The sequence below is a fragment of the Cuculus canorus genome, chromosome 5, assembly GCF_017976375.1.
Source record: "Cuculus canorus isolate bCucCan1 chromosome 5, bCucCan1.pri, whole genome shotgun sequence".
In the NCBI taxonomy this organism is placed as follows: domain Eukaryota; kingdom Metazoa; phylum Chordata; class Aves; order Cuculiformes; family Cuculidae; genus Cuculus; species Cuculus canorus.
Genome location: NC_071405.1, coordinates 55,545,061 through 55,571,307, shown reverse-complemented (window position 1 = coordinate 55,571,307; position 26,247 = coordinate 55,545,061). Strand labels below are relative to the sequence as shown.

General features: G+C 37.7%; 1 protein-coding gene across 8 annotated transcripts in view; it reads left to right on the top strand.

The window, feature by feature from the left end:
* The window catches only part of PCNX1 (pecanex 1), an 86,783-nt gene that overhangs the window by 57,373 nt on the left and 3,163 nt on the right, over window positions 1-26,247 (top strand). For all 8 annotated transcript variants that reach the window (XM_054066697.1, XM_054066698.1, XM_054066696.1 and 5 more), the window contains 18 exons: window positions 1,571-1,676; window positions 3,357-3,449; window positions 4,784-4,934; window positions 6,705-6,846; window positions 7,430-7,607; window positions 8,016-8,124; window positions 8,734-8,863; window positions 9,955-10,013; window positions 10,780-10,995; window positions 11,422-11,675; window positions 12,655-12,885; window positions 14,230-14,330; window positions 15,499-15,649; window positions 17,341-17,571; window positions 18,409-18,683; window positions 20,392-20,633; window positions 21,702-22,138; window positions 23,552-23,692. In XM_054066697.1, the coding sequence (XP_053922672.1) occupies window positions 1,571-1,676; window positions 3,357-3,449; window positions 4,784-4,934; window positions 6,705-6,846; window positions 7,430-7,607; window positions 8,016-8,124; window positions 8,734-8,863; window positions 9,955-10,013; window positions 10,780-10,995; window positions 11,422-11,675; window positions 12,655-12,885; window positions 14,230-14,330; window positions 15,499-15,649; window positions 17,341-17,571; window positions 18,409-18,683; window positions 20,392-20,633; window positions 21,702-22,138; window positions 23,552-23,692 (3,247 nt within the window). The remainder of the gene's footprint in view (window positions 1-1,570; window positions 1,677-3,356; window positions 3,450-4,783; window positions 4,935-6,704; window positions 6,847-7,429; window positions 7,608-8,015; window positions 8,125-8,733; window positions 8,864-9,954; window positions 10,014-10,779; window positions 10,996-11,421; window positions 11,676-12,654; window positions 12,886-14,229; window positions 14,331-15,498; window positions 15,650-17,340; window positions 17,572-18,408; window positions 18,684-20,391; window positions 20,634-21,701; window positions 22,139-23,551; window positions 23,693-26,247) is intronic.

Here is a 26,247-nt window from a genome sequence, read left to right as displayed (position 1 = left end):
ATGAAACTTTTTCACCTAATTCCTCTAATGACAACCTCTTTGTAACTTCTCAGAAACCACTTACATGCAAAATCTGATATAACTGCTTGCTAATATTCTCCAAGATGCTGGTCAGGTACCATCTTTCTGCTGGCCCCTGTTTGCTGAACAGCCTGGACCCATTCTGTATTTAAAGTACTCCAAAGCACTAATTTAACCTGAAGCCTGTATGTGGAGTTCTTAAACAGTTTCTCTCACTTAATTTGTTACTGTGTTCTTATCTTGAATGTATGCCCAAAGCACTTGTTCAAATAAGTTCTTCTCAGATGCAAAACACTAAAGAACTGTTTGGGTGATGAGCATTCCTGTCTGTCATAGGAAAATGTGTATTCATGTTACTATTCTAAGTTGGAGTATTGAACTGATGATGGGAGTATTTCTGATTCAGTTAATAATTGTGTGTAAAGCAAGGTGGTTCCAGTAGGAGAAACACCTCCCACAGAATAGCCAGTAGAGGCTCAGTTGCATACTTAGATTAGGCAGAGCTTGAACTTGGATTTAAATTTAGCCGTAATGTTGGATGAATTTGGGAAACAGTAGTCTGGGACAGATAATGAGGGGCCTCTTCTGTGAACAGATTAATGATTTGTAAGTGTTTACACAGAAGGCAAATTCTTAGTTTTGTGTTGACAACTAAACCTTGTCCTGTTACTCCTTAGTTCAGGTGACTTTCCTCAGTTGGTTTGACGTCATGCCTAGATACTTATCCATTTCTTTCCAAGTACGACAGCCTGAATGCATATGTTAGACCGGCAGGTTCACCTGCTTGGTCAGATGTGGTACAGTTAAGCTCTGCATTACATTGCAGTATGTAATTGCCTTTGAAGATCTAGGGCTCTTTCTGTAGTGAATGTCCAGTCCATAAGATGAAATAATATGTATTTTTGTACTATATAGGATTTTGTAAGAAAGGTCATATTGAGGGGTTGTGAGACACTTAGGTATGGCCAGCAGTGCCACATATGGTCTTCCAGAAGCTTAGTTATGTTTTATGGGGCTCTAATACCAGCAAGGTCTGCTAAGAATTTAGTAGTTATATCAGCATAGGTAATTAATGAATTAATCAGAGTGGTATACATTTTTTTTGTTGTTGTTGAAGTTTGAATGAGATGAAGGAAGTCTTGGTTTTCTAATCAGCTTTGACAAATGGGCAACTTCTGAACTTTGCACCAAGTTACATTTCTGGTTCAGTTATTTATGAACTAAAGTTTTCTTTCGTGAGTACTAAGAACTCCACTTAGAATGCGGGATTTTTTGGTTACTTCTGTTGGTACTGGAGAAACTGCTGTTTGAATGACATGTGGCTACTCATCTTTAATTGTGGTTGTTGTATGCAACTCGATAATTAATTGTTTATAAAGTTGAGATTCTATCTTTTCAAATTTGCTCAGCTGTGTGAAAGCACTAATATGTGAGGATTGTTTTTTTACTCATCATTAACTTGTAATAGAAGTTTTGACTTTGTTGTTATTGTGAAACTACATAGAACAATACATACTTTTCAGTGGGTTCTTTTTTGTCTTACTTTAAGCTCTTTAGTGCAATCAAAATTTTTCCCAAATTCTGAAGACAAGAACCCTGAGGATCCTCTATCTGAAGTAAAAGATCCTTTACCTGAGAAGCTTAGAAATTCTGTGGTAAGTAGGCTTTTTAATTTTTTTTTGTTTCAGTCTAAATATTTACTTTGTTGGCTTGTGTAGCATTAATCTGGATCCTACTTAGCTCACAACAGGTGTTAATTACCATGATGTTGATTAAAATGGATATCGGAGCATTTTGTTTAAATCTGCAGATGAAGCAATGGTACTACATACACTATAAAGCTTATAAATGCAATTCAAGTTAAGTAAAAGGAGGAATGTGAGCAAATTGGAATTCCCTAGTGTGAATTCAGTGAGATATCATTGATGATTTTCTTCTAGCTCATATTACTAATAATAAATGATACTTGCTTTTGTGCAAAAGTGGGAAAGAGTTAATGGTGGCAAAAATATATTAGCTCATTATTTCTAGTAATTGCAAGCAAAAGCTTTGCACTCAGTGTTCCAGAAGCAGAAAATAAATACAGTGCAAAGCATTGTGGGGATTTTGGTGGGGTTGTTTGTTTGCTTTCTTGGTTTGGTTTGGTTTTGTGGTTGGTTGGTTGTTAAAAGCAGATGTAACTTGTTCCATTTACTTTAGCACATACATTGGATCTTCAGTACAAATTCACTCTAATTGTGAAAGTAGTAATGTTTAAACATTATTCTTTTTCACATGATGGAGTAGTAATTAAAGGGTTTAAGAAGCTTAATATGTTTAACTTTTACAAAAGAAGGTTGAACATTGATTTAACCTCGTGTAGGTCTTGGTTGTAGGGGAATAACAGTATAGGTGAGTTTCTCCTAGTACAGCGGGCACTAAGGTGAGAACTGCAAGTAAATATTTAGAGCTGAGAAACTGTAGTTCTTTTAATGCTTAACAGGAAAGAGTGACCGTAGGAAGTGCAAGCTGCTCTTTGGCTCTCAGACTGTTGTTGGTAACCAAGGAGGCAGGAAAGCTGAGGAATACAATTCTCTATTTCAATGTTTTTTGAATCAGGACTTACTGATTGAAAAAAATAAGTTCTATACCAAGAAGTTTAGATCTTGGTAATTGCGCGTAATTATTTGGCTGATTTCATAGTAGTTAATCATTTAATGTTTTTCTGGGCTGAAAATACTAATACTGCTTTTAGAGTGAGAACAAGTCTGAAGTTGGAGTGGTAGTGGCCCTAAGTAGGCATTGCCCCCTTGTGACTGAGTCTAGCATTACTCATTTTGTGATTTCCACCAGTTACCCCCACCCCCTGGGTTATAAACGGCTTGTGTTCATTCTGTAAGGGTAACGGAATATTCACATTCATTCCTTGGCCTAGTTGTTCCACGTAGTCATTATTTCTGTCTAGGCAGCTGTCTTCCAGAGCTCTTAATTACCTCACAGGCTAAGCAACTCTTAGATTGTAAATGGGAAATTTATTTAGCCCTTCCAGCTCTTTCATCAGTGCTCTATGGGGGTCCCCCTCACAGTCCAGAATGGGAGAGATAATATATTGTGTATATTAGTTTCTCCTGCTCCGCTTTAGGTATATTTCTTTCCATTCAACTTACCTGAACTAATGCTCTTAGCTGTAAGATTTATCTTGTAAAATTTCTGATAATTTCAATGAAAGTAATTAACAGTGGCATAATTTTAGTATCTTTTAATTGATTTCAGTATTGCTTCTGATGGGCTATAAGAGTCTCAAGAGGATAACTGAAGCTGATATTTCCTAATAATATTTTGGTTTTACTCCCCAGAGCGAACGACTGCAGTCTGACCTGATTGTGTGTATAGTCATTGGTGTACTCTATTTTGCAATTCACGTTAGTACAGTATTTACAGTTTTACAGGTAAGGTGTTTAATTGTGTTTGCAATTTGTCTTCTATATACAAATACTCTAATGAGATACAACGCTTATTCTGATAGTGCATGCGCCCCCTGACTTGTTTTAGATGGTCTTTAAACATACCGTGTGACAAGCACATGACTGAAGTTCTTCACATTCCAGTTTTATGTGCTCAAAAACTCTTCTCCTCCTGCTCTTTTGTAGTTTCTTCTTACATTCTAGATTTTAATTTTAGTCTCTGACACAAAATGCCCCTTTTAGCCTCATCTATCTCAGTTAGATAGTTTCAGGATCATTTTGGAGTAAGGAAAAATGAAACTTCTTAAAAGATCAACTTAAGGGATCTGTTAAGATCCCTTTGCAAAGCCTCCCTACCCTCCAGCAGATCCACACTTCCTCCCAGCTTAGTGTCATCTGCAAACTTGCTGAGGGTGCACTCAATGCCTTCATCCAGGTCATTGATAAAGACATTGAACAGAGCTGGACCCAGTATCGAGCCCTGAGGAACCCCACTTGTGACTGGCCTCCAGCTGCAGTTAACTCCATTGACCACCACTCTCTGGGCCCGGCCATCCAACCCGTTTTCAACCCAGGAGAGTGTGCGCCCATCCAGGCCAGAGGCAGACAGTTTCTGAAGCAGAATTGTCCTGTACTTATTTTTTTCCCCTGAAGAAAGCACCTCTCATTGTATGGTTGAACTTCAGCACACCTCCTGAATATTGCTTTCTCCGACATTTGAGAATCTTTGCTGTATGCTTTTCGCCTGTTGTATAGCTTGATAAGCTTAGGCTTCACAATTTCTGAATCAAGAGCTTATAACGAGGTAATGTAATCCTCATTTTGCTATGACATGCCAAGGTATTTGGAGAATATTTTTGTTTAGAAAGCATAACTGTGAAAGTGTGTGGTCTTAGTGCAGGGCTTCTTATTCACTTCCTGAAAGGAATATAAGATTAATCATTTGTTTTTTCTTATGCTTATACCTCCTTTTATGTAATAGATGAAAATAGATATAGAGTTCAGCCTTGAGAGGATAATAGCTTTATCATTTATAAAATAAAATGCAGGTGAGTCAGTAACAATGGACTATTAACGATGGTTGGAGTACTATTTATATTTTAAAATGCTGGTCAAATATGTGAAAATTTCTTAGAAGAAACAAGCATTTATTGTTTAATCTTGAAGTTGGTAGTACAGCTTGTCATGAAGAAACACGTTCCCCGCTTACTATTACAGGAGCATCTGCCTATATACTGGAGAAGGTATTACATTATTAGTGCCTGATTTTGTTAATAATAAACACAATCCTTAATTTATTCTATTATTCTTTTTTTTAGCCTATTTTAAGTTATGTTCTCTATGCATTGGTGGGTACAGTGGGCTTTGTGACCCATTACGTTCTGCCTCAACTCCGAAAGCAACTTCCTTGGCACTGCTTTTCTCACCCGCTGCTGAAAACCAAGGAATACTATCAGTTTGAAGTCAGAAGTGAGTATTATTCATGACACTTTTGAACTTACTGTAATGGTGGAAAAACTTGTGTTACCTGTTGATACTCTTAAATCTCTTTTCTTTAGGTATTCTAGTGTTGAGAATAATAATGACATCTCATCTAGAATTGTCTTATTTTCTCAGTTCATCATGCTTTGTTTCCATAATGTTTTATGTATCTCTTAACTGGTGATGATAATATATTACATGCGCTAATGCTATCTCAGAGCAGTTCCCTCAAAGCTCAGTGTTCAAAATCTTAATTTGCAAAGTTTGTGCTAATGTTTGCCTTATTTTTTTGTGAAGGCAGAGTATGTTACTCTAGGTATTTGTTCAAGATAGTAAGTTTTCTAGTGTTTTAGTTACAATGAACGCTGTCAGAGCTTTCATCTCAACATGAATTTGGTTCTTAATGGAGTTGACATCTTTAACTTCAGGAAGTAGTACAAGTGGCCTGTTAACGGAAGAGCACACTAAAGGACCAGTCTTGCTAGTTGATCTGCTTGGGCATGCGCTTGCAGTTTCTGTTAAATCGTGTTTTCATGAAATGTTTCGCAGGAAGGTGCAGAAAATGTGAAGTATGGATAAACATAGCAGTGGATGGTGAAATTTCACAGTTGGAAATTTTTTATTGTTAACAGTGGACTTGGTAGAGATTTCTACCAAAAATTACTTGGAAACAACTGAAGCAGTTCTGGATTTTACCTCCTGTCTTTGTAGCAGCTGTACAGGGTGGTCCTTTCACTAATGTCTGAAATGTGGGTCCTTTTTTGAGTGACTGAATGTAAAGAGGGATAAACATATATCGTAAATGCAACATGATGCCAAAGTCTGTTTGGAGGAAGAAGTGAAAAATGAAATTGTATGCCCTAGATCTTCAGTGCACAAAAGTAGCTAATCTACAGTTGGTGCTGATTTGCTGATACCAGTCTTCATTATTTCCGTATGTAGTAGTGTTTTCAGTAAAGATTAAAGTCGTACTGTAATGTTAAAGTTAATTTTTAGCATCTCTCAGTTTGGTCCCTGTAACTTGAAGAGAATCCACGGCGTGTCAGTGAGTGATTGTCCTTATGACTTCTGTCGTAGAAAAGGAACTTCAGTCTTTGCTCAGGCTCATCTAGACAAGGGCAGTCGTTCATAGCAATGAAGAGTGGGCTGCCTTCTAGCTGCTTTCAAGTATCTCTTTAACACTTTATGTATTCAGCAACGTTTAACATAACTTTGTACTTAGGCTCTTCTAGCCTCTGTTTGTACTGCCTTGTAAAATAAATTTTCTTGTTATGTTAATTTGCATTAATTTGGAACATAGCAATCCTGTTATGTATCTTGCAATTAGTGTAGAAGTTTAAAAGAAGTTCTTAAGTCTGACATTTGTGTTGGTGGATTGTGTGTGCTCTTCCGTATTGTAGAGTCATAAGCCAGAAGTCTTTTGGTTAAAATATGGTTGGAAAACATCCTTCTGCATGAGATAAAATGCATAATGTCCAACAGCTTCATCAGTATCAAGGAGCACTAAACAAGTAGCTTACAAGCTGTTACATTGTAATACATTTTGTGTAGATGTGTAACCCTGCGAAAGTTCTACTGGGGCTGTAGACAGTGGCTTTGAAGGAATTTCCCTCCATTTCTCTTAGGTAATATAAAGTCTGGTGTGAGAATATAGTTCATGTTCAGCTCCACAAATTACCGGAATCAAGAAATTAGACAGTGCAATATAATTTTTTATATAGCTTGATATATCTAATTATTTTTAATATATCTTGATAGATGCTGCACATGTTATGTGGTTTGAGAAACTTCACATTTGGCTCCTTTTTATAGAGAAGAATGTTATCTATCCACTGATAGTTCTCAATGAGCTTAGTAGCAGCGCTAAGAACATTGCTAGTCCAAAGAAACTGGATACTGAGTAAGTAGAAAAAGCTACCAAGTAATCTCTGCTATGGTGGGAAATCAAATAGTGAGTTCTGGCCTCAATGGAAAAGCAGTTAATCTTATTGCCTTAAAATGAAGGCAAGGAATGAAGTTTTTCTTTATTTGACAGCTCCTATAGAATTAAGTTACCTTGCTGACTTAAACTGGATGGAGTATTATAATGTTGAGCTAGGATCACTCACAAAGATAAATCATTCAATTCATAGCATCTACTATAAAGATTTCAGCAGAATTATCTAGTAGTGTAATATCAGAATTTCCTTGTTGATCTTCAGAATCTGTACACAGTACAGATCTGCACTGTGGACAGTACAATTGGTTTCATTACTCTTGTCACTACTAGACCTTTGGGGAAGAGTGTTGTATTACATTACTTTTAACATTTTTATAATGCTTTGATCTATCTGTTGCTATGTCTGAAAAAGAATACAAGCTTGTCATTAAGTTGCTGTTTGGAGTTTGGAGAGATTGGCATTACATGACAGCAACAGTTTAGGTGGTCTTTAAACTCCTTTCAGACAGCAGAAAAGTAACTTCTGTGTGCATTTCTTATACAGGTTGGGTGCTTTAATGATCACAATAGCTGGCTTGAAGTTACTTCGCTCATCATTCAGTAGCCCAACGTGCCAGTACGTCACTGTCATTTTCACAGTGCTCTTCTTTACTTTTGATTACAAAAGTTTTACTGAGACCATGCTGCTAGACCTCTTCTTCATGTCCATACTCTTCAGCAAGGTAACTTTAACTCTCTATTTCTGGATATTTCGGGTCATCCAAAAGGAAAAACGGATAGTCCTAACTGATGGGTGATATTCCAGCTCATCAGTCCTATTGGTACTGAAATCAATATGCTGTAAGACATTTAAGACCTCCCTTTCCTAAAGTCCTTATGTTTGCTTGGGAAAGAATGTGTAACTTTCTAAATACCTCATCAGTTTCTGTTACTAGAACAATGAAGTGTGTTATTATCTTCTGTGATCTTACTTGCTTCTTATGGTATCACTTTTGTAAGCCTCAAGGCTTCTGATAGACCAGCAAGAACCCTAGAGTGACCAGTAAACTCCTCAGGATATTTGTGTACTGCAAAGCATGTTGATTCTCATCGAAATCACTAAATATTCTTTTTTTTTTTTTTTCTTATAGCTTTGGGAACTCTTTTATAAATTGAGATTTGTATATACCTACATTGCTCCTTGGCAGATCACATGGGGATCTGCCTTTCATGCTTTTGCCCAGCCCTTTGCTGTGCCACGTATCCTTTGAAAATGCAGATTTTTTTCCTGAAGTCGGGTATTTGTAACTCCTGAATGTTGTATTTTAATGGATTATGTGTTATAGGCTAAATCTACTGAATTAATAGATTTGTCTAGTGACTGTTTATGCATTTTTTTCTGCTTTGCTGCAATGCTGTAAATCATAGAGTAGCAGATGTGACAGTTGTATTCCTACTCTAAAAGAAGCATGTCTCAGGAGTTAATTCGTTCTGAAAATGACACGGCTTTTCTTTTGACAGTCATTCCAGTTTTTCAAGAGTTGCTAACTATGGTTTTAGTGCTGGAGTTTTGTATTTTAAGCTTCTGTAGACTGCTTTGAATGGGAGTGTTGAGTTAGTATTGTCTGTAGAAATTTGAGAAGGACTATGACCACCATGTCTAATGCCAATTTTTTAACTATTTCTGTTTTTAAAAACAAAAATAATCCCATTGTTGCTGGATATACTATAAAGATACTTTGTTGCGTATAAATTCTTGGAGATCTTGTTTTGCTTTTAATTACTGCCTCAGTCTATTTTCAGTACTATCACAGAAGCTTGAAAAAAATTAGTTGTTGCTTTGCTTTCCTTAATTCTGTTCTCCTACAGACTCTGCAATGTTGTTTGTCCAAGCAGCTGTGTCAGCTTTCTTTTCTACTCCACTGAATCCTTTTCTGGGAAGTGCAATATTCATCACTTCATATGCCAGGCCTGTCAAATTCTGGGAAAGAGACTACAAGTAGGTGAAATAAGAAGTTTAAAGTTTGTGTACCTATGACTAAATGTATTGATTGCAGGGGGTGGGAGGAGGGTGGGTGGTTTTTTTTCCTCTCAGAGTGCTGCATTTTTTTTTTCAGGAGAGAACAACTTTGTAGCACTGAAAGCTTTCAAAGAACTTGTTTCTGAAATGTTGTAGCATCTGGCTTTCATACTAACATTTGCTTTATCATTTGAGTAATTTCTGCCTAGAGGTGTGTGGTCTTGGTAATATTTGTTAAATACAATTACTGTTGTGAAGTGAAATTTTATTGAGAAAGTGAATTTGCATACGACGGGGTTTTGGAAGGCAGTTCATAAATGTATTTGTGTTCATTATTGCTCATTTCACAGCTAAAACTGGCGAACCTCAATATAAAAATCTTCAAATGAAATCTTTTTTGTTTAAAATGGGATCAGTAGTAAAAGATTCTTCCTGTCAGATTGTACCTCCTTGTATTTTATTTTTCTGAAGTCCACTATTGTTGATGGAGTGTCAGACCAGTGAAAAATTAGATAAACAGCTTAGGGCAAAATGAGCAGATTATTCTGGTATTTATGGGCAATAGTTTTTCACTTCACTGCCTCGTTGCTTTTTTCCATTCTCATGATACAGTAGTTTAAATGCAGTAATCGAAAGCTTACCTTAAAGGGTTAAGGTTGAAACTTTAGACAATTAAATAATTTTTCGAGCATTGCTTTTCTGTAAAGTCTACTGGAATGTTAGCTGTGCTGATTTAATTGTTTTTAAGTTTATTGGTCACATCTAAAGCCAAAGACCATATCTAAGAAAATTATATCTGCTTATATCTAAAGCTAAAGATTATTCTGTGGCTACCTATCGTGGATAGACTTTATTAGGTATTGAATCATAATGCTATTATAGGCAGAAAATAGTTTCATGTGTGAGAAGAGCAGTAAATTTGCATATAAGATTGTTCTAAAGTAAGTTTTTAAAAACTATCAGTGGGAATATACTCCTTTAACAGTTTTTATTCTGCTAGTAATTTCTTACGTTAGATTTTTCTTACAGTAACAAATTGTGTTAAGAACGCTTTATTTCATTATTTTCAGCACAAAGCGTGTAGATCATTCGAATACAAGATTGGCTTCACAGCTTGATAGAAATCCAGGTAGCTTTTCTGGTCTGATTTCGGTGATTGGTTTTGGGGTGTGTGGGATTGTTTTTTGGGTGGGTGGTTGTTTGCGTTTTTTGTTTGGTTTTTTTTTTTTGTGAGATTGGGTTTTACTAGGGGGTAGTGGTGGTTTTTTTTTTTGTTTGTTTGTTTTTTTTCCCCAAATGTGAGTGACTTTTATAGGATTTGTAGGACTTATGGTAAGTTTTCTCCAGTTCTGCTCAGCCTTTGTGGTTTTCTGTCTACTGTTTTCTCTTCCACCATCAATTGCTTTATTCTTTAGACTACTAGTTTTTCTTGTTTCCTGCTTGCCTTTATGTGTGCTTTACATCTGTCGTTGTAATTGTAGTATGCGTTAAGCTGTTTTGCTTTTAATTCTTTGTAAGTAATTAAAAAAAGCCAAATGTTATTTGAGGGGACCTCAATGTCATGACAGTGAGATCATTACAAGTAGTCGTTACTGAGATAGTTCTGTGCTTATTTGCTCTTGCACTTTATGATGTGGAATAGATTGATGGGACACTCATGAGTGGAACTGAAGGAATAATTTAGAAAATGAAGTGGCTAAGAAGGGGAAAAAATACTAAATGTGATGTAGCGTTCATTTTGAGTAGCTATCTCAAGAAAAGCGGGGCTGGAGTGTGGAGAATGATGTTGAAACATTATCATTGAAAGCGCGGTATCTAATATAAAGGGTTAACTGACATAGAAGCTCGATTTTTCTGCAAATTCAGATAGTGACCCAAATCCAATCTTCTTGCAGGTTCAGATGATAACAACCTGAATTCCATCTTCTATGAACATTTAACCCGTTCCCTTCAGCACAGCCTATGTGGAGACTTATTGTTGGGTCGATGGGGAAACTATAGTACTGGGGACTGCTTCATCCTAGCTTCTGACTACCTCAATGCACTTGTACACCTTATAGAGATAGGAAATGGCTTGGTCACCTTCCAGCTGAGAGGGCTTGAATTCAGAGGTGAGTCTGTTACACTTCCTTAACTGCCTGTACTAAAAGGTGGACTCTGCTTGGGAAACTTTAGGTATTTTCAACTCCATTCTGTAAATTAATTGCTTTGAAATGGGCTGTAGGGCCTCTTTATGCCTCGGTCACTTGTGAGGAAAACTAGCTTGCTTTAGGGAAGTTGATGCTAAGTCTCTCTTTCCCTTTTAGTTCAACATGGCTACTACAATCGATTCTTAGAGACATCTAGCTCAAACGCAATCCTAGAGTGATAAATTAAGCCATCCAGTTCTTACATGTTCATTGGCAGATAGTTCAGTTGGTGTCATAGAAACATACTTGGAGATGGGTTGGATTCTAAACACTTTTAAATATAAGTCAGCATTAAAACTATCATAAAAAGTATTTAACTCTTTCTGCTTTTCTCTGTTTTCTCTTAAGGAACTTATTGCCAGCAGCGAGAAGTAGAGGCCATCACTGAAGGTGTAGAGGAAGATGAAGGTTTTTGTTGCTGTGAACCAGGCCACCTTCCTCACATGCTTTCCTTTAATGCCGCTTTTGGGCAGCGTTGGTTGGCTTGGGAGGTGCTTGTGACAAAGTATGTTTTGGAGGGTTATAGCATCACAGACAACAGTGCGGCTTCCATGCTTCAAGTCTTCGATCTCCGGAAAATTCTCACCACTTACTATGTAAAGGTCTGATTCGGATCAGTACAACCCTTGGGGGGAGGTAGACTGAACTACATCTAGGAAGTGCTTAATGTCTTTGTCTTCTAATGCCTTTTATATGAAGATCATATAAAATATGATCCAAATTGTAGATGTATGAATATCTTCATCAAAGGAGGTCAGAGTTTGCTCTAGTGATGATTACTTGGTACGCTGGTGCATGAGCAGGACAATGATCTAGAACAAGAGAGAGGACACTTTCTAGCTGAAGCTGGAATAGAAGCTTAAAAGAGGTTACACAAATGTAATAGCTGTATTGTAAAAGAGAAGTTAAACAGTGTGTTTCTCTTGGAAAAAAAACAAGCTACTTTAATCTTAAAAAGCTATCCAAATCCATCTTCTTGGGTTTTGTTTGTTTGTGTTTTTAAAAAATTACTACTTTGCCATTGTAAGAGGACCCTAGGCCTCAGATTCCTTTGGATAATCAGTTCAGTAATTGACCTTTCATAAGCTACCCTCCTTCAGAGAGCTGAAAAATTTCAGGTTAAAGTATTTCCAAGATGTTTATTCACACATACAAGTTGTTGTGTTCCCCCCGCTAAATACAAGGATATTGAACTCTCTGGTCTTTTATTTACCACTTGGATTCTTTAGAAATTCACTATGTAAGCCTCCCTGTTAACTAGGTAAAAATTCTTCTGTATTTTTTTCTCACTCTGCAAACTGCAGCAAGAGTCATGTCCCATCTGTTTTCCTTTCCTTATTCCTTTAGTGCGTGCCTCAGAAATTTTTATCGATAGTCTTTGAAAAATATGCCTGTATACAAACCTGTGTTGTGTTTTCCATGCAAATTTGTTCAATCTGTGAGCTAAGTAAATGCTACTTTTGTATCGGTTTTGTTCATTACTAGGTAAATAATGCAAATGAGTTGAAATAGTTGGGATTTTTTGGTTTGTTTTCTTTTAATTGCAGTGCTGACTCATACTTTTAACTACTACTGTTTCAGGGAATCATCTATTATGTCACAACATCCCCCAAGCTAGAGGAATGGTTAGCTAATGAGACAATGCAGGAAGGACTGCGGTTGTGCACAGATCGCAATTATGTTGATGTAGACCCAACATTTAACCCCAATATTGATGAGGATTATGACCACCGTCTAGCAGGGATCTCAAGAGAGAGTTTCTGCATGATATATTTGAACTGGATAGAATATTGCTGCTCGCGAAGAGAAAAGGTAAGCATGAACGTGTAAGGAAAGTCATTCACTATTCTAGGATGGATTAATTTTGTTCCCTGTTGGTTTTACCTATAGGCTGGTTTAATACTGTTTTTTAAAATAAAGATTTACAATTGAAATATTGATTTATAGCTTACTGGTTCTGATCTTTCGCTCTTGAGATGTGAATTTAAATAAATTCTCTAAATAGTATATGATTTAACCTGGTAATTAACGAATTCTCATTTATGAGCTCAAATGAATCAGTTGAGTCTTAGACATTTGTCTACGTACAAAAGGGTATGTTTATAGAATGATATTCTGTGCTTAGATGTCAGTGTTTACAAACCAACCCTAACTTAAAAAACTCTAAGAAAAGCACCCGACCCCTCAAAGTATCTGTTGCCAGCTTACAGGACTAAATGCTTTTTTCTTAATGGTCATGATAAACAATTCCTTTGGACCCCCAGACTTATTGACTTGTGAAAATTATCATTCCCACGTTCAACGCTTTTCACTTTTTAAATAGAAACATTTAGTATGTATGTAGAGGAATGCCTTAACTTCTTAATATTTACAAAAAACCTCTATGTGGTCTAGTTGAAGTAGCATTGCCTTTGAGAATAAGCAGAAATTGATTGAGATTAAAGAAACAGGAATATAGTTGTAATGCATGCATTTAATGAAAAATCCACGACTTCAGAGTTCATCTTTACTTTGGAGGTAGAAGATTAATTAGAAGCCCATTTTAAGAGGTGTAAGATTTGAAGTGTTCTGCAGTCAAACAACAAACAGCAGCTGAAGAAAACTGTTTCCTTGAAGTGATAATCTTGTGAAATATATTGTGTAGATATTGAAAATCAGATTTAAATCTCTTTATATGAGTGATACTATTGTCTAGGGCATTATAAACCCTACACAGCTGCTGCTGGCTTTGAGCAGAAGTGGTTTCCCCCAAATAAAGCATAGAGTGGAGAAATTTTCAGCTAACTTGGAATTATGTACTCTTAACCAGTAAGTGAGAGTATTTTTCTCTTAGCTAATTTTGCTAATCAACAGTTTGCATAGAAGATACAGTATCCATGAGGAATGTTGTATACATCTCTTCAGCTTACAGTTTATCTCATTTTAAATACAAGATGTTTGTGCCTGCCTTCAAAAGTATTCTGCATACTTGCAGAATTTCTAAAAGAATTCCTTACTGATAGCGTGAGCAAGAGTAACTCGTGGTAGATACATGCACACACCTGAGTTTTGTACCTTTGTATTTGTTTAGGTCTGTTTACTCCTCCTGGCAGAACGTTTTTTTTTTTCAGTGGTGATTTGTCACTTCACTCTTCTTTTTTGTTTTGTTATTACAAGCCACTGGATTCAAGTAAAGACTCGCCCCTGGTGACATTGTGTTATGGACTCTGTGTTCTGGGACGGAGAGCATTGGGAACAGCTTCACATCATATGTCTAGGTAATAAAATATCGTTATAAGTATCCCTTTCTGAAAACCCTGCTGGGTTCCTAGGTTAGGTATTAAATGAGTACCTCTTCATAAAAGAAACACATATAATGTCAACTTTCGCACAACTGGGCAGATCTGTTATACAACCTGCCTTTGGTATAATAGCTACTGGAACATAAGCAAAGAACAGCAAATGAAGGAACTTGAATTTGACCATTTTGTTTTATCAAACTAATGCAAGATGAGAATTATAACTGATAAAAAATCAACGAGAACGCCTTGAGTTCTAAAAGTGAGCTTCATTTCCTGCTTCGAATATATGCCCTGTATGGGAATAAGGGAGAGGACAGCTGCTTGAAATTAAGAACAAGTGTGTCAAGGTGGAAGTTATGTCAGAACGTTGTAAGTTTCACGGTTTAGCTGGATCCGTGGCAAGCAGTTTTGTACAAATCTCCTTAAGCTCAATTCTGTCATCATATGGCAACTTCTTGCAGACTGATAGTCTTAACTTACTTCAGAAAGCCAATGTGAAATATAGTTGTATGATTCAGGAAATCACAAGGGGATGGTTTAGAAACAAAATCAAGAAGCGTAATCAGACGTGGATGCTATTGGTCAGCTGGGTATTGACTGTAAAACGTGTTCTACTTCACCTTTGGGGAAACTGTTGACTAATTCTTCTAAGCAGCAGAAGAGCAAGAGTGATCAGAGCGTATTTGTTTTAAGTTAGCTTAGTAGAAGGGAACAATGCCTGTAGACATGAGGAAGTTGTCAAAATTTTTATTCTGTACTAAAAGCAAGCACAACTGAAACTACATATCCTCTTTAACTGGTCCACTATTCCCTGAAAAGTTTTACTTTTAAGAACCTTCAGAAATAAATTCAGGCATTCCTCACAGTGTTCCTGTTTACTTTAGTCTGTGTAAATAGTCTGGTGTGTGCGTGGTTTTTATTACCCTTTCAGTGCACATAGACATTTAGTGTCCAGGTTTTGCTCATGCATCTTTACTCATATCGTCACTTCTCCATGTCTTATCCTGTAAGTTATCTGGATAAATAAGAATTGTGTATCTTTTGGTATTATTAAGTATTTTCTGCTCCTGTCAGTGATGAAAATTGTGGATCTGGATTTGTTTCTAACAGAAATATTTGGGCTATTTTTTTTCCCCTTCAACAGTAATCTGGAATCCTTCTTATATGGCCTGCATGCCCTGTTTAAGGGTGACTTTCGTATATCTTCAATTAGAGATGAATGGATCTTTGCTGACATGGAATTGCTGAGGAAAGTAGTGGTTCCTGGAATACGGATGTCACTTAAGCTACATCAGGTGAGAGGTTACAAGATGATGTGTCCTGTTCTTTTTATTTCTGTGTGTTATTTTTTTTAATAAAAATAAGCAGCTAGGAGAGTGAAAGAGAAGGAAGAGAATAAAAAGGCATGCAGTAGGGATGGACAACTGAAAATGAGGGAATATTTTGTCCTTTATTTCATTATAGTTCATCTGGAAGGCGATACAGAAGAAAAGGGAATGCAGTTTACATTCAGAGCTTGAAAATTACATCAAATGTAGATCAGAGAACATGTCAAGCCCTGTTTCATATCTGTCTAGAGATAATTCCCTTATGAACAGCCTCTGGTATTTTTCCTGTCTCTTACCCTCTCCGTGTATATATAATTGGCTTAAAAGGTTATCATGCCAGTCAAAGCTGCAAAGCCATCTCCTTTTGTTGTTTTTCTTGTTGTTTTTCTTGTACTTTTTTTTTCTTTATTTGAAGCATTGTAATAACAGACACTTTGGTGTTACTCATTGATCCCATTGGTAAGGTTTCAGGTGAGAATAAGAAGGTTGCTTCTCAGTAAGCTGAAGTTAGGGTTGGTCTTCATAGTGAAGTGAGGTTGAAACAACAACCTTAATTTCTGTCTAGCACATCTCTTACCTAAGCTTAGCAAGTACAGGAAAGCATGTACTGAGAGATAAGCACTGTGAGGGCGAAAGTTCTCTAAAAGAGCAGGTTACTTGAAAATCAAGTAGACAAATCTTAATTGCAGTTTTTCAATATTTTTTTTGCCTTTATTGAAGAGTTTAGAAGTCTCCCAAAGCTGATCGTGAACAAATAAACTCCTCCATATGACGTAAACTCCCTGAATTTATCAGAGTGTGTATGAGTGTTAGGAGTACATGTAGCAAAGTAGAATAATTACTAAATTATTGTTGAAACCAGCAGAAGTACAACTTAAACAAATCTGAACTCTTTTCAGTATATTTAGGTAACTGTGCAGAACAGGGTTGAATTAAGTCGGAGAGTGAAAAGTGAGAAAAACACAAGTATCTCTAACAATCTATAAAGGATGATTTTATTCACTTGCAGTGCAGTGGCATATTGAGGCTTCTGCCGGTGGTGGAAATGTAGATAGTAACCATGCTACTCTTTTAACAAGAAAGTAACATGACCTAATACTGAGTTGAACTTGCAGATTTTGTTTCTGTTTGATTTGCAGTAATGTAAGTTGTGTGATATTATCTGATGCTCAAATACTTTTTCATCAAGTATTGGCATGAACTGTTAAATAGGAAATAAAGATAAGCTTTATTGGTTTTTGTTCTTATTGCTGTTTTTCGTGTTGTATAGTCTCAATGAATAATCGGTGCTTTAAGCATGTTTATTGCTGGAGACCTGTGAATAAGCAAAGAAGCTAAAACTAAAATGCTTCAGCATGCAATATGGATAGATTTAAATCTAGTATGAAATTCAACTAGCAATGTGCTTGAGTCAATAATAGACACGTCTTTCCAATAATTTTGGGTTTAATTTCAAAAAGGAAACAAATGTAAGCAAACAGAACTAATCTGTTGGAAAAGAGGTCCTTTTTAATAATGTTCTTTAGATATCTGATACCTTTGTCTGTGTGCAAGGCACTGAGCCTTCCAAGTGTTTGAGGTGTGAAATGTTTGATTTTTATATGTAGTTATATCTGAAATGTTAATCATATCTAATGAATGTGTCTCCTTGGAAACAGGATCACTTCACTTCTCCAGATGAATATGATGACCCTTCTGTTCTTTATGAAGCCATAACAACCCATGAGGAAAATCTGGTTATAGCACATGAAGGGGACCCTGCTTGGCGGAGTGCAGTTCTTTCCAATTCTCCCTCCCTTCTTGCTTTGCGTCATGTGATGGATGATGGTACCAATGAATATAAAATAATTATGCTGAATAAGCGGTATCTCAGTTTCAGGGTCATTAAGGTAAGCTTTGTGTGCTTTCCATAAAATGACAGAGTTTTGTGGTATAGTTTAATGACTATACCAAACTGCTGCTTCAACTCAAATCTTTACTTTTTGTTAATGATTTGTCCTTATGGGGCTGCTTCTCATGTAGTGGAAATATTTTAAATCAGGAGTTGATTTTCTAATTAAATACCTTACTTCTCATCCTGTTGTTATTTTATTCTCACTGCTGCAGCCTGTGTATGTAAGTTCAGCCTTTTCAGGTAGTGAATATCACAGAATCACAAGGTTGGAAAGGACCCATTGGATCATCGAGTCCAGCCATTCCTAACACTCCCTAAACCATGTCCCTCAGCACTTCATCCACCCGTTCCTTAAACACCTCCAGGGAAGGCGACTCGACTACCTCCCTGGGCAGCCTGTTCCAGTACCCAATGACTCTTTCTGTGAAGAATTTTTTTCTCATATCCAACCTGAACCTCCCCTGACGGAGCTTCAGGCCATTCCCCCTTGTCCTGTCCCCTGTCACTTGGGAGAAGAGGCCAGCTCCCTCCTCTCCACAACCTCCTTTCAGGTAGTTGTAGAGAGTAATAAGGTCTCCCCTCAGCCTCCTCTTCTCCAGGCTAAACAACCCCAGCTCTCTCAGCCGCTCCTCATACAACTTGTTCTCCAGCCCCTTCACCAGCTTCGTTGCTGTTCTCTGGACACGCTCCAGAGCCTCCACATCCTTCTAAGTGTTTACAGTTTGCAGTGTGCTGTTGCATACACGTATGAAGGCTTAGGTATAGCAAAGCAGTCGTCATTTACGCTCACTGTTAAACTTTGCAACACAACCTTTCTACTTGGCTTTTGCAGGTAAATAAGGAGTGTGTGCGTGGCCTGTGGGCAGGACAACAGCAGGAGCTTGTCTTCCTGCGTAATCGTAATCCAGAAAGAGGAAGTATCCAAAATGCAAAACAAGCTCTGAGGAACATGATCAACTCCTCTTGTGACCAGCCAATAGGATACCCAATCTACGTCTCGCCTTTGACTACTTCCTATTCAGATAGTCATGAACAGCTTAAGGAGATTCTCGGGGGAGCTATCAGCTTAGGAAACATCAGAAACTTCATAGTGTCTACGTGGCACAGGTGAGCTGAGGAAATGAATTACCAGTGTATGTTCATGCTCTTATATTCCACTAACTAGTCTTGTAAATGCCTGACACATCATAACTTATAATATTCAGTCACAAAAATAAATAAGCCTGAACTTATATGCTACAGCTGAAATAAAACAACTGCTTTGCTACTGGATTAATCTTCTATGTTAATCGTGTAAATGAGAGCTCAAAAAGAAACAGAAGAAAGAGTCTACATGGAAGAACTAGAACTTCAGTTCTAATGTCAGGTCTGATCATGAGAGACAATGAAACTTCTATATTTTTTTCAGTACAATCACTTTTGCAGTCTATAATACCATCTTCATAGAATTGGGACTGTTTGGTAGGTAAGTGTCCTGTCTGGCAAACATTAGTGTGCAAGTACCAATATTAATATTGTTAGGCTGTGCTCATACATAGTAACACAGGCTTCAGCTGTTGCTCAGAATTTCATGAGAGTTTATAAACACCCTGTATGTCAGAGCCAGAACAAGTAACTGGAGTGATGATAATATAGTCTTCCTTCCACATGAGTTCTCAGTAACCCAGTACAAATTCTTGCTGTGCTGTGTTTTATAGGCTATGAGAACTTCTACTGTACCTCTGGCCCCTTATGACTGTGGCCCCGTAAGCAACAGTGGCAGCCTTATGTAGCATTCAGAAATGTGCATCCCAGTTCTTAGCAGTTCCAGGAGCTGGTGCTGTAGTTGAAACAGTCCTGTGGCTGTTCTGGTGGTCATGTTTACACTCGGACATCTACAGCACATAGAACAGAATGTGCTGCTTCACCCCAAAATATGCCGCACTTACTACAGTCAGTGGCAGTTGTTTTCTCTGACCATCTGCTTTTCCAACACATAAAGGAAATAACAGGTAAAAGTTTGACACAGAACAGTATTTGGATCCAAACTGTGTATGCTTTGGAATTCTGCATCCCAGGGGCAAATAATACTGGAAAGGAATGCTCAGGTATTTCAATGTGATGGAAAAAAAGAAGAGTGAAAATTAGGAATTGAAGGGAGGAGGAGTGTGCTGTGTTTTTCCATCCATCTGAAGTTTATCAGTACAAACAATGTGGTGAAAAGCCTGTATGTACACTGGAAAGTGTTGGCTAACGTACTGTGTCTGAATGATCAAAATTTGTGATTCAAATAATTGTGAAATGTGCTTTAAACAGCTGAGTACGCTAGTGAAGGTAATGCGAAACTAAGTATATCAAAAAGAAAAAATACCCAACAAATATTCTTTTCCTGCTCGTGTGAATAGACAAAGATTTTACAGTGTAAGAATACACATAAGCTGCTCTATTAAGGAATGTAAATTTTACTAAGCTGTTACAAAATAACCAAGGTGTTCTACCAGTATTTTATGTTTATATATTTTATGCTTAGAATTTTATCACTGTATTGTACCTCAGAGATGGCTTCATTTTTTCAAAAGCTATTTTATGTGAGTATATGACTTGTCATAAATGTTATTTGAACAGCTGTCATAAACAAAAATGCAATCTCTTAGAAAGCAGTGTTTATACTTGCAAAGCATATTCTGAGAAAATAAAGTCCAGTTTTACCCAATTTTAGAGAATGCTGTGGATTGTGCCAAGTAAAGTCTTTTGCTTGTTGTCATCGTAAGGCATTTGTTTGAGTCCTGATGATTAGGGGGCCTCAATTAATGTGTCAACTGCATTATGTTTTCAGACTAAGGAAAGGTTGTGGAGCTGGCTGTAATAGTGGTGGAAATATTGAAGATTCAGATGCTGGAGGTGGAGCTTCTTGCACAAGTAACAATCCAACTATCAATGAGTCACAGAGCAGTGTGTCGCAAGGAGGAGGGAATGCAACTACAGGGCAGGGACCTGGAGCAGTACAGCACCCTCCTGTTGGAGCTCATCTTACAACACTTCCTGCAGCTCATCCACCAACTCATCCCTCCACTCTGGGTAATGTTAATACAAAGCAACAATTTTATACAAGTACCATCCTATAGTCAGAACTGGCCTTTCAGCTCTTTGGATCAGGCCTAAGTTAAAAGAAAAAGCAGACAAAAGGGACTTATTAGCTAGTGCTAACACCTGCTGGATTCATCTCCAAACTAGAGTGCTAGTTTATGCAATGCAGCGTTCTCCAACAGTGATGTAAGCAATAGGGGTATAGTTGTGCTGGCAAAATAGATTAAATAACTCTAACACATCTCTATGGATTGGATCTTGTAATTTCTGTCACATTGTCTGCAGATGCTAAACTTGTAATTTTTTGTGAATGTCTTTATATTTCTTCTGTATATGGTGGAATGGATTCTTTATTTCTGTAACGTTTTAGCTGAATCCTCTCCAAGAGCCTGTAGCGATCTGTAGTTGGGGAGGTGATAAACAGTAGAGCTGAGAAAAAAAATTGCAAATGCTGCCTTTGCTCACAGAGAATTTAAGTGCACATGATCGAATGAACATTTTTTCACATGACATAGGTCCCTCAGTTGTGGAGAGGTATTTCCAAGTACTTACTGTAGGAAAAGCAATGACAGCAGTGCTCTTAAACTGCAGTTCCTGTTTTTCACTTTAAATGCATTGAATTTTCCCTGAATTTGTTTAAAAACAGCTTTTACTCTAGCAAATTTTCAGGCTCTAATCTTTGAACATCCAGTCAAGCATATTAAGAAAGAATGTTTAGTATTTCGAAACACGCCTTCATGCTTTAAGTATGGAAAACTCAAGTGTTAAGAAGCAAATTGTTTTTGCAGGAAGAGCAAGGTTGAAGCATTTTTGAAGCTACTAGACTTGCAGGAACTGTGAATTGAAAAGAATATGAAATTCCGACATAAGATAAATGAGATTTATTTGAAAGCTCTGCTAGATGAAATGCAATGGGGATCTTCTGCAATACAGCTGTTTTAGATGATGTTGATTAGACCCATCAATTTTGTATCAAAGTGCTAAAACGTGTGTGTCAGAAATCTAATGTGTGTGGGAGGCTTTATCAAACTCTCCTGATTCTATATCTTTTACTTTTAGGCACCAGTCACAGCTCTCACTCTGTGCAGTCAAGCCTTGTCAGACATTCCCCTGCCCGTGCCTCAGTAGCTAGCCATTCATCTTATTGCTACGGCAGTCGTCACTCATCTCTTCGCACATCCACAACAGGCTTTGTGCCTTGTCGGCGCTCTTCCACCAGTCAGATATCTCTTCGTAACCTCCCATCATCCATCCAGTCCCGCCTATCTATGGTGAACCAAATGGAACCTACTGGCCAGACTGGGGTCAGCGCACAGCATGGACTGCCCTCTTCCAGCAGCTCCAGCCAAAGCATCCCAGCCTGTAAACAGCATGCCCTTGTGGGCTTTCTAGGGACAGAAGGAGGGAGTAATGCAACTGAAACTCAGTCAGGTGGTAATGCAAGCCCTGCAAATCAAATGCAAGCCAAAAAGGATGACGTTATTTACAGAATCCAGGTGAATAGTCCAGAAGAACAAGTTAACTTATGCTTCCATGTGCTTTTGTTAGTGTTACCTTGTATGTTGTTGAAATCACTACTTTTAAATACACATGCAGTCTGGAATGTCTTTGTATAGAGCATTTGGAGACCATATGTGAGGAGAAGGCTTTATGGAGAACCAGTCCTCCTGCATACTTAGGCATCCATGTTTACATTACTTAGATGTTTTGCTGTAGTGCAACTTTGAGAATGAAGTTCTCTGAACTCATTTCCACTTCATGCTTAGTTTACTTCTATTTATTACAACATGTAAAGCTAAACAGCTTCACTTGCAGGCAGAAAGCAACTAGCTTTTTTTTTCAAACCAAATAGATTTTCTGCAAAAGTAAGTGTAAAAATACTCACTTGCACATTCATATTCATTCATTTTCATATGTATTTATTCTTTGGTTATTGCCACAAGTCTGGGTTCACTAAGCAGCAAACAGTACACTGTAAACTGAGTTAATCACATGGCCTTAATTGTTTTGTGAAAATCCAGAAAATTGTATTCTTGTTCTTGTAGCTTTTAGCAGCCCTGCATACATGTGTTTGGCAGTATATTAGTGGGAGACATCAAGAAGTGTACTTAATAGGCTAGATCATATCATGATTTTGTTGCCTTATTTTATTGTAATCCTTAGTAAACTTAGTAAACTGCATCATAGTGGGCGAAGTTAAATTAATTTTGCAGGGCTGTCTTACTAGCGTTTGTTTGCAGGCAAGGGACCTTTTAGGAAATTGCTTCATTCCTCTGTGTGAGGAGGATAGAGGCGAAGTTGCTATGTGCCCTTGGCTAGTGGACATTATGTGGTTCTTTTTGTCCTTAAATAGGAAGAAGTTTTCAGGAGTTTTTTCTCACTGCCTCTGTGGAAAGGCCAGTTCACTTCAAAACGTGGGATGGGTCTCTGCTAACCATGCTAGTAAATAAATATTAGTAGTTCTTCAGCCTAACAGTAAATGTTCCAAGACTGTTTCTTAAGGTATTTGGTAAGAACTGATGAGCTAGTTTTAAGTGATGATGAGCTGTTAACTCTTCTCTGCTACTGGAGCATGTGCTTTCAATGCTTATATTGTGCCAGCTCACAGACCCTGCCATGAGCCAGTCTAAGGACTGAAAGAAGGGGGAAGGGAACCAGAGCCGCTACTTCAGACAGCAGTGAAGTGATATATTGTCAGCTGTGTCTGAAATCGTAGCCTGATATCCAAATTTTATGCTGCTCAGACTTTCTCCTAGCCTGGTAGTGTGAGTTTCCAACATTGAAATTTGTCAGAAAATTATCTCTGTGGGTTTAAATTAATTCTCTGCAAGTATGCAAACGGTTACAGTTTATCATTTTCTCTTAAATTTTGGCTGAACTAACAGTCAAAACTCAATTCCTACTTATAGTTAATGGATCCCAGTCAAGTACTGGAAGGGATCAACGTGTCAAAAAGGAAAGAGCTGCAGTGGCCAGATGAGGTGATACGGCTAAAAGCTGGAAGAAACAGCTGGAAAGACTGGAGTCCTCAGGAAGGCATGGAAGGCCATGTAAGTTTTGCTTAGAAGCTGAGAAGCAAATCTTTAAACAGGCAGTGTCTTGATTCTGTGGCAGTCTGTCTGGATGTCTAAATGTGATAGTAAGCCTGATCAGCAGCTGTCCTCTAAGTTGCTGGAAGAGCAGGTCTAGAATCCTAGTTTGAAGCTGAGGGATATTTCTGCAACTGTATCCAAAAGGTGCAGAAGAATGATTCGGATGTTGTCAACCACTTCTCCTACCTTGCCTTCTTCCAGCTCTTGTCATGAACTCTCGGGCATTGTACTCATTCATCCAACCTTCATTTTCCTTTACTTAAACTGCCAGCCCTTGGTCAAATGCAGGTGGTCAGTTTAGTTCTGAGTCCTTAATTGAATGGCCAACAGTATTTTGCTTCTAAATTATTCTGATGAAAATAGAGCCAAGTGAGACTGTCTTAAATGTCTGTAGGTATGTGGTTGATGTTGATGTTTACCTTCTATTAAGAAGGAAACCTCCTGTAACTAAAAGTTGAGAAGGCGTGTGACTTGGAACTCCTTCTCCCTTTTCCCTAGGCAGTCTTACCTGTTTTTTCATAAGAATTCACTGCATTAGTTAGGAAACTTATGTCCCAAAGTAGGCTCTCTTTAGGAAGAAGAAACCTCAGCTCTATCTTTAAGGCGTTTAATTTTCACTTAGGCATACATTTTTTACACCTTTTTCTGTAAAGATTGCTCCAGTGAGTTATTCTTCCAGTGAGAAGTACTACAGGGGAAGAGTCAGTGACATTGTGTCTGTTGGTTCATCAATGCAACTGTATTTTCATATGTCAGTTCTGACAGTTCATTAGAACTTAATTTGACTGCCTACCTTAGTTGGAGGCATTATTTATTAGACTCAGGAGCTGGACTTGGCTCTCTGAAAGTCTACATCCATATCACTGTGGATGTATGTGCAGACTTCAGGTAAGAAATGACAATACGCTGATAACATAGTGTGTGCCCAATCTGCCTTGATATTAATATGAATGAAGGGCCCTGGAAAGAAATTCTTTCCACGAATTATTGTTTCATAGTTGATAGTCTCCTCTTGAGATAGTAGATAACACCTAGCAGTTGAATGGTGTTTTGAACATTCATCATTATGTTGGGTTTAGATGTTATGCTTTTGGAATTTCCTTATTAGCTATTGCAGACCAAGGTTGTAAAGATCATGATGTGAAGAGTTGCATCAAAATATGTCCTGTTGCCTGTTGTCATTGGACACTTGTTTCAGGAGTGTTTTACAAATTGGAATGCGATGATCTGTACAGTGATTGATATTACAGAAAGATTAAAACAAAAGGGTTTGAAGGTCAGAGTAAGTTGCTGTTCTGAGTGTTTCCCATCTGTTTTTGATGCATCATACTGGCAGGTTTTTTTAGAAGAGCATCTCTTAACCGAAAAAGAAAGGGGAAAAGCACTAGATTATCTTACATGTGATTAGGGGGAGAGGATTGAATTTGATGACAGTTTTCACTGCCTGCTTCAGCTGCCGCTGGTTAAATGTACTAGTATCAGTAAGGCCATTGGCTTCTAGGGGCAGTCTTCCCTTTCTGATCCTGTGGCTGCAGGCCTTTCTGCAAACAGACAGAAATGATTCTTACTTGCTGAGATTTAGCCCATCAAGCTGTTTACCAGCCAAAGCCTTATGTCACTGCTCTCAGTATGAAGATCAGCTTCAGAAAAACATGCCCTGCTTCTACCTATGTAGCAATAATTACAGCAACATTCTGAGCGGCTTATACATTTCCCTGTTGCGTATCGGGGGAAAGAAGCACTAGTCGAAAGCAGAAGTAAGCGAATAAAGGATTCAAAGATAATGGTAAGAGACAGGAAGAAAGAGAGAATAGATGAGAAGAGACAGTCACATTGTTCCTGGAGTTTGTGCATGGGGATATAGGAAAGGCATTCAGGGATCAACCTGTTGAGTCATTGCACTAGGATGTGTGTGTATTAATATCTGTTTTCTTGAATTGTGTAAAGCGTCAAAGTATATTTTACTGTGGTAATGACTGAAGAGTAGGATGGTGTTGGACCTGATGATATAACCCTTAATCAATACTCATCTAAGGGTGATATTAAGGGTGACGTTTGTGGGTGAATTTCTGAGCACATCTCACTTGTTTAAAACTTTTCTACTACATAGAAAAAAACATTGTTCCTAACTTTGCTTTTTATTTTGCTGAGCATATGGTACAGGATGTATATTACACAAAGACGTAATAAGGTTTCATCAGGGAAATTTAGCATATTTGTATTGTAGCTACTTTTTTCTGGACTTTAAGACATACACTGCATTATTGTTCTGTGATACTTGGCCCTGGCTTGCGGAAGAGCCCTTTTCCCTACCAATAGATTCTTGCCTTCTCTTGATGATCCTAGTTACTTAACTTTGCCTATTATCAGTCATTTATGGGCATCAAATAAATGTCAGTCACGCTAGAACACGTGGTAAAACCGAGTGTCGGGGCATGGTTGCAGTGAGTTATAATTTTATGTACAACTTGTGCATATACACAGTTTTCTGGAGCCATAATATTGATGCCTTT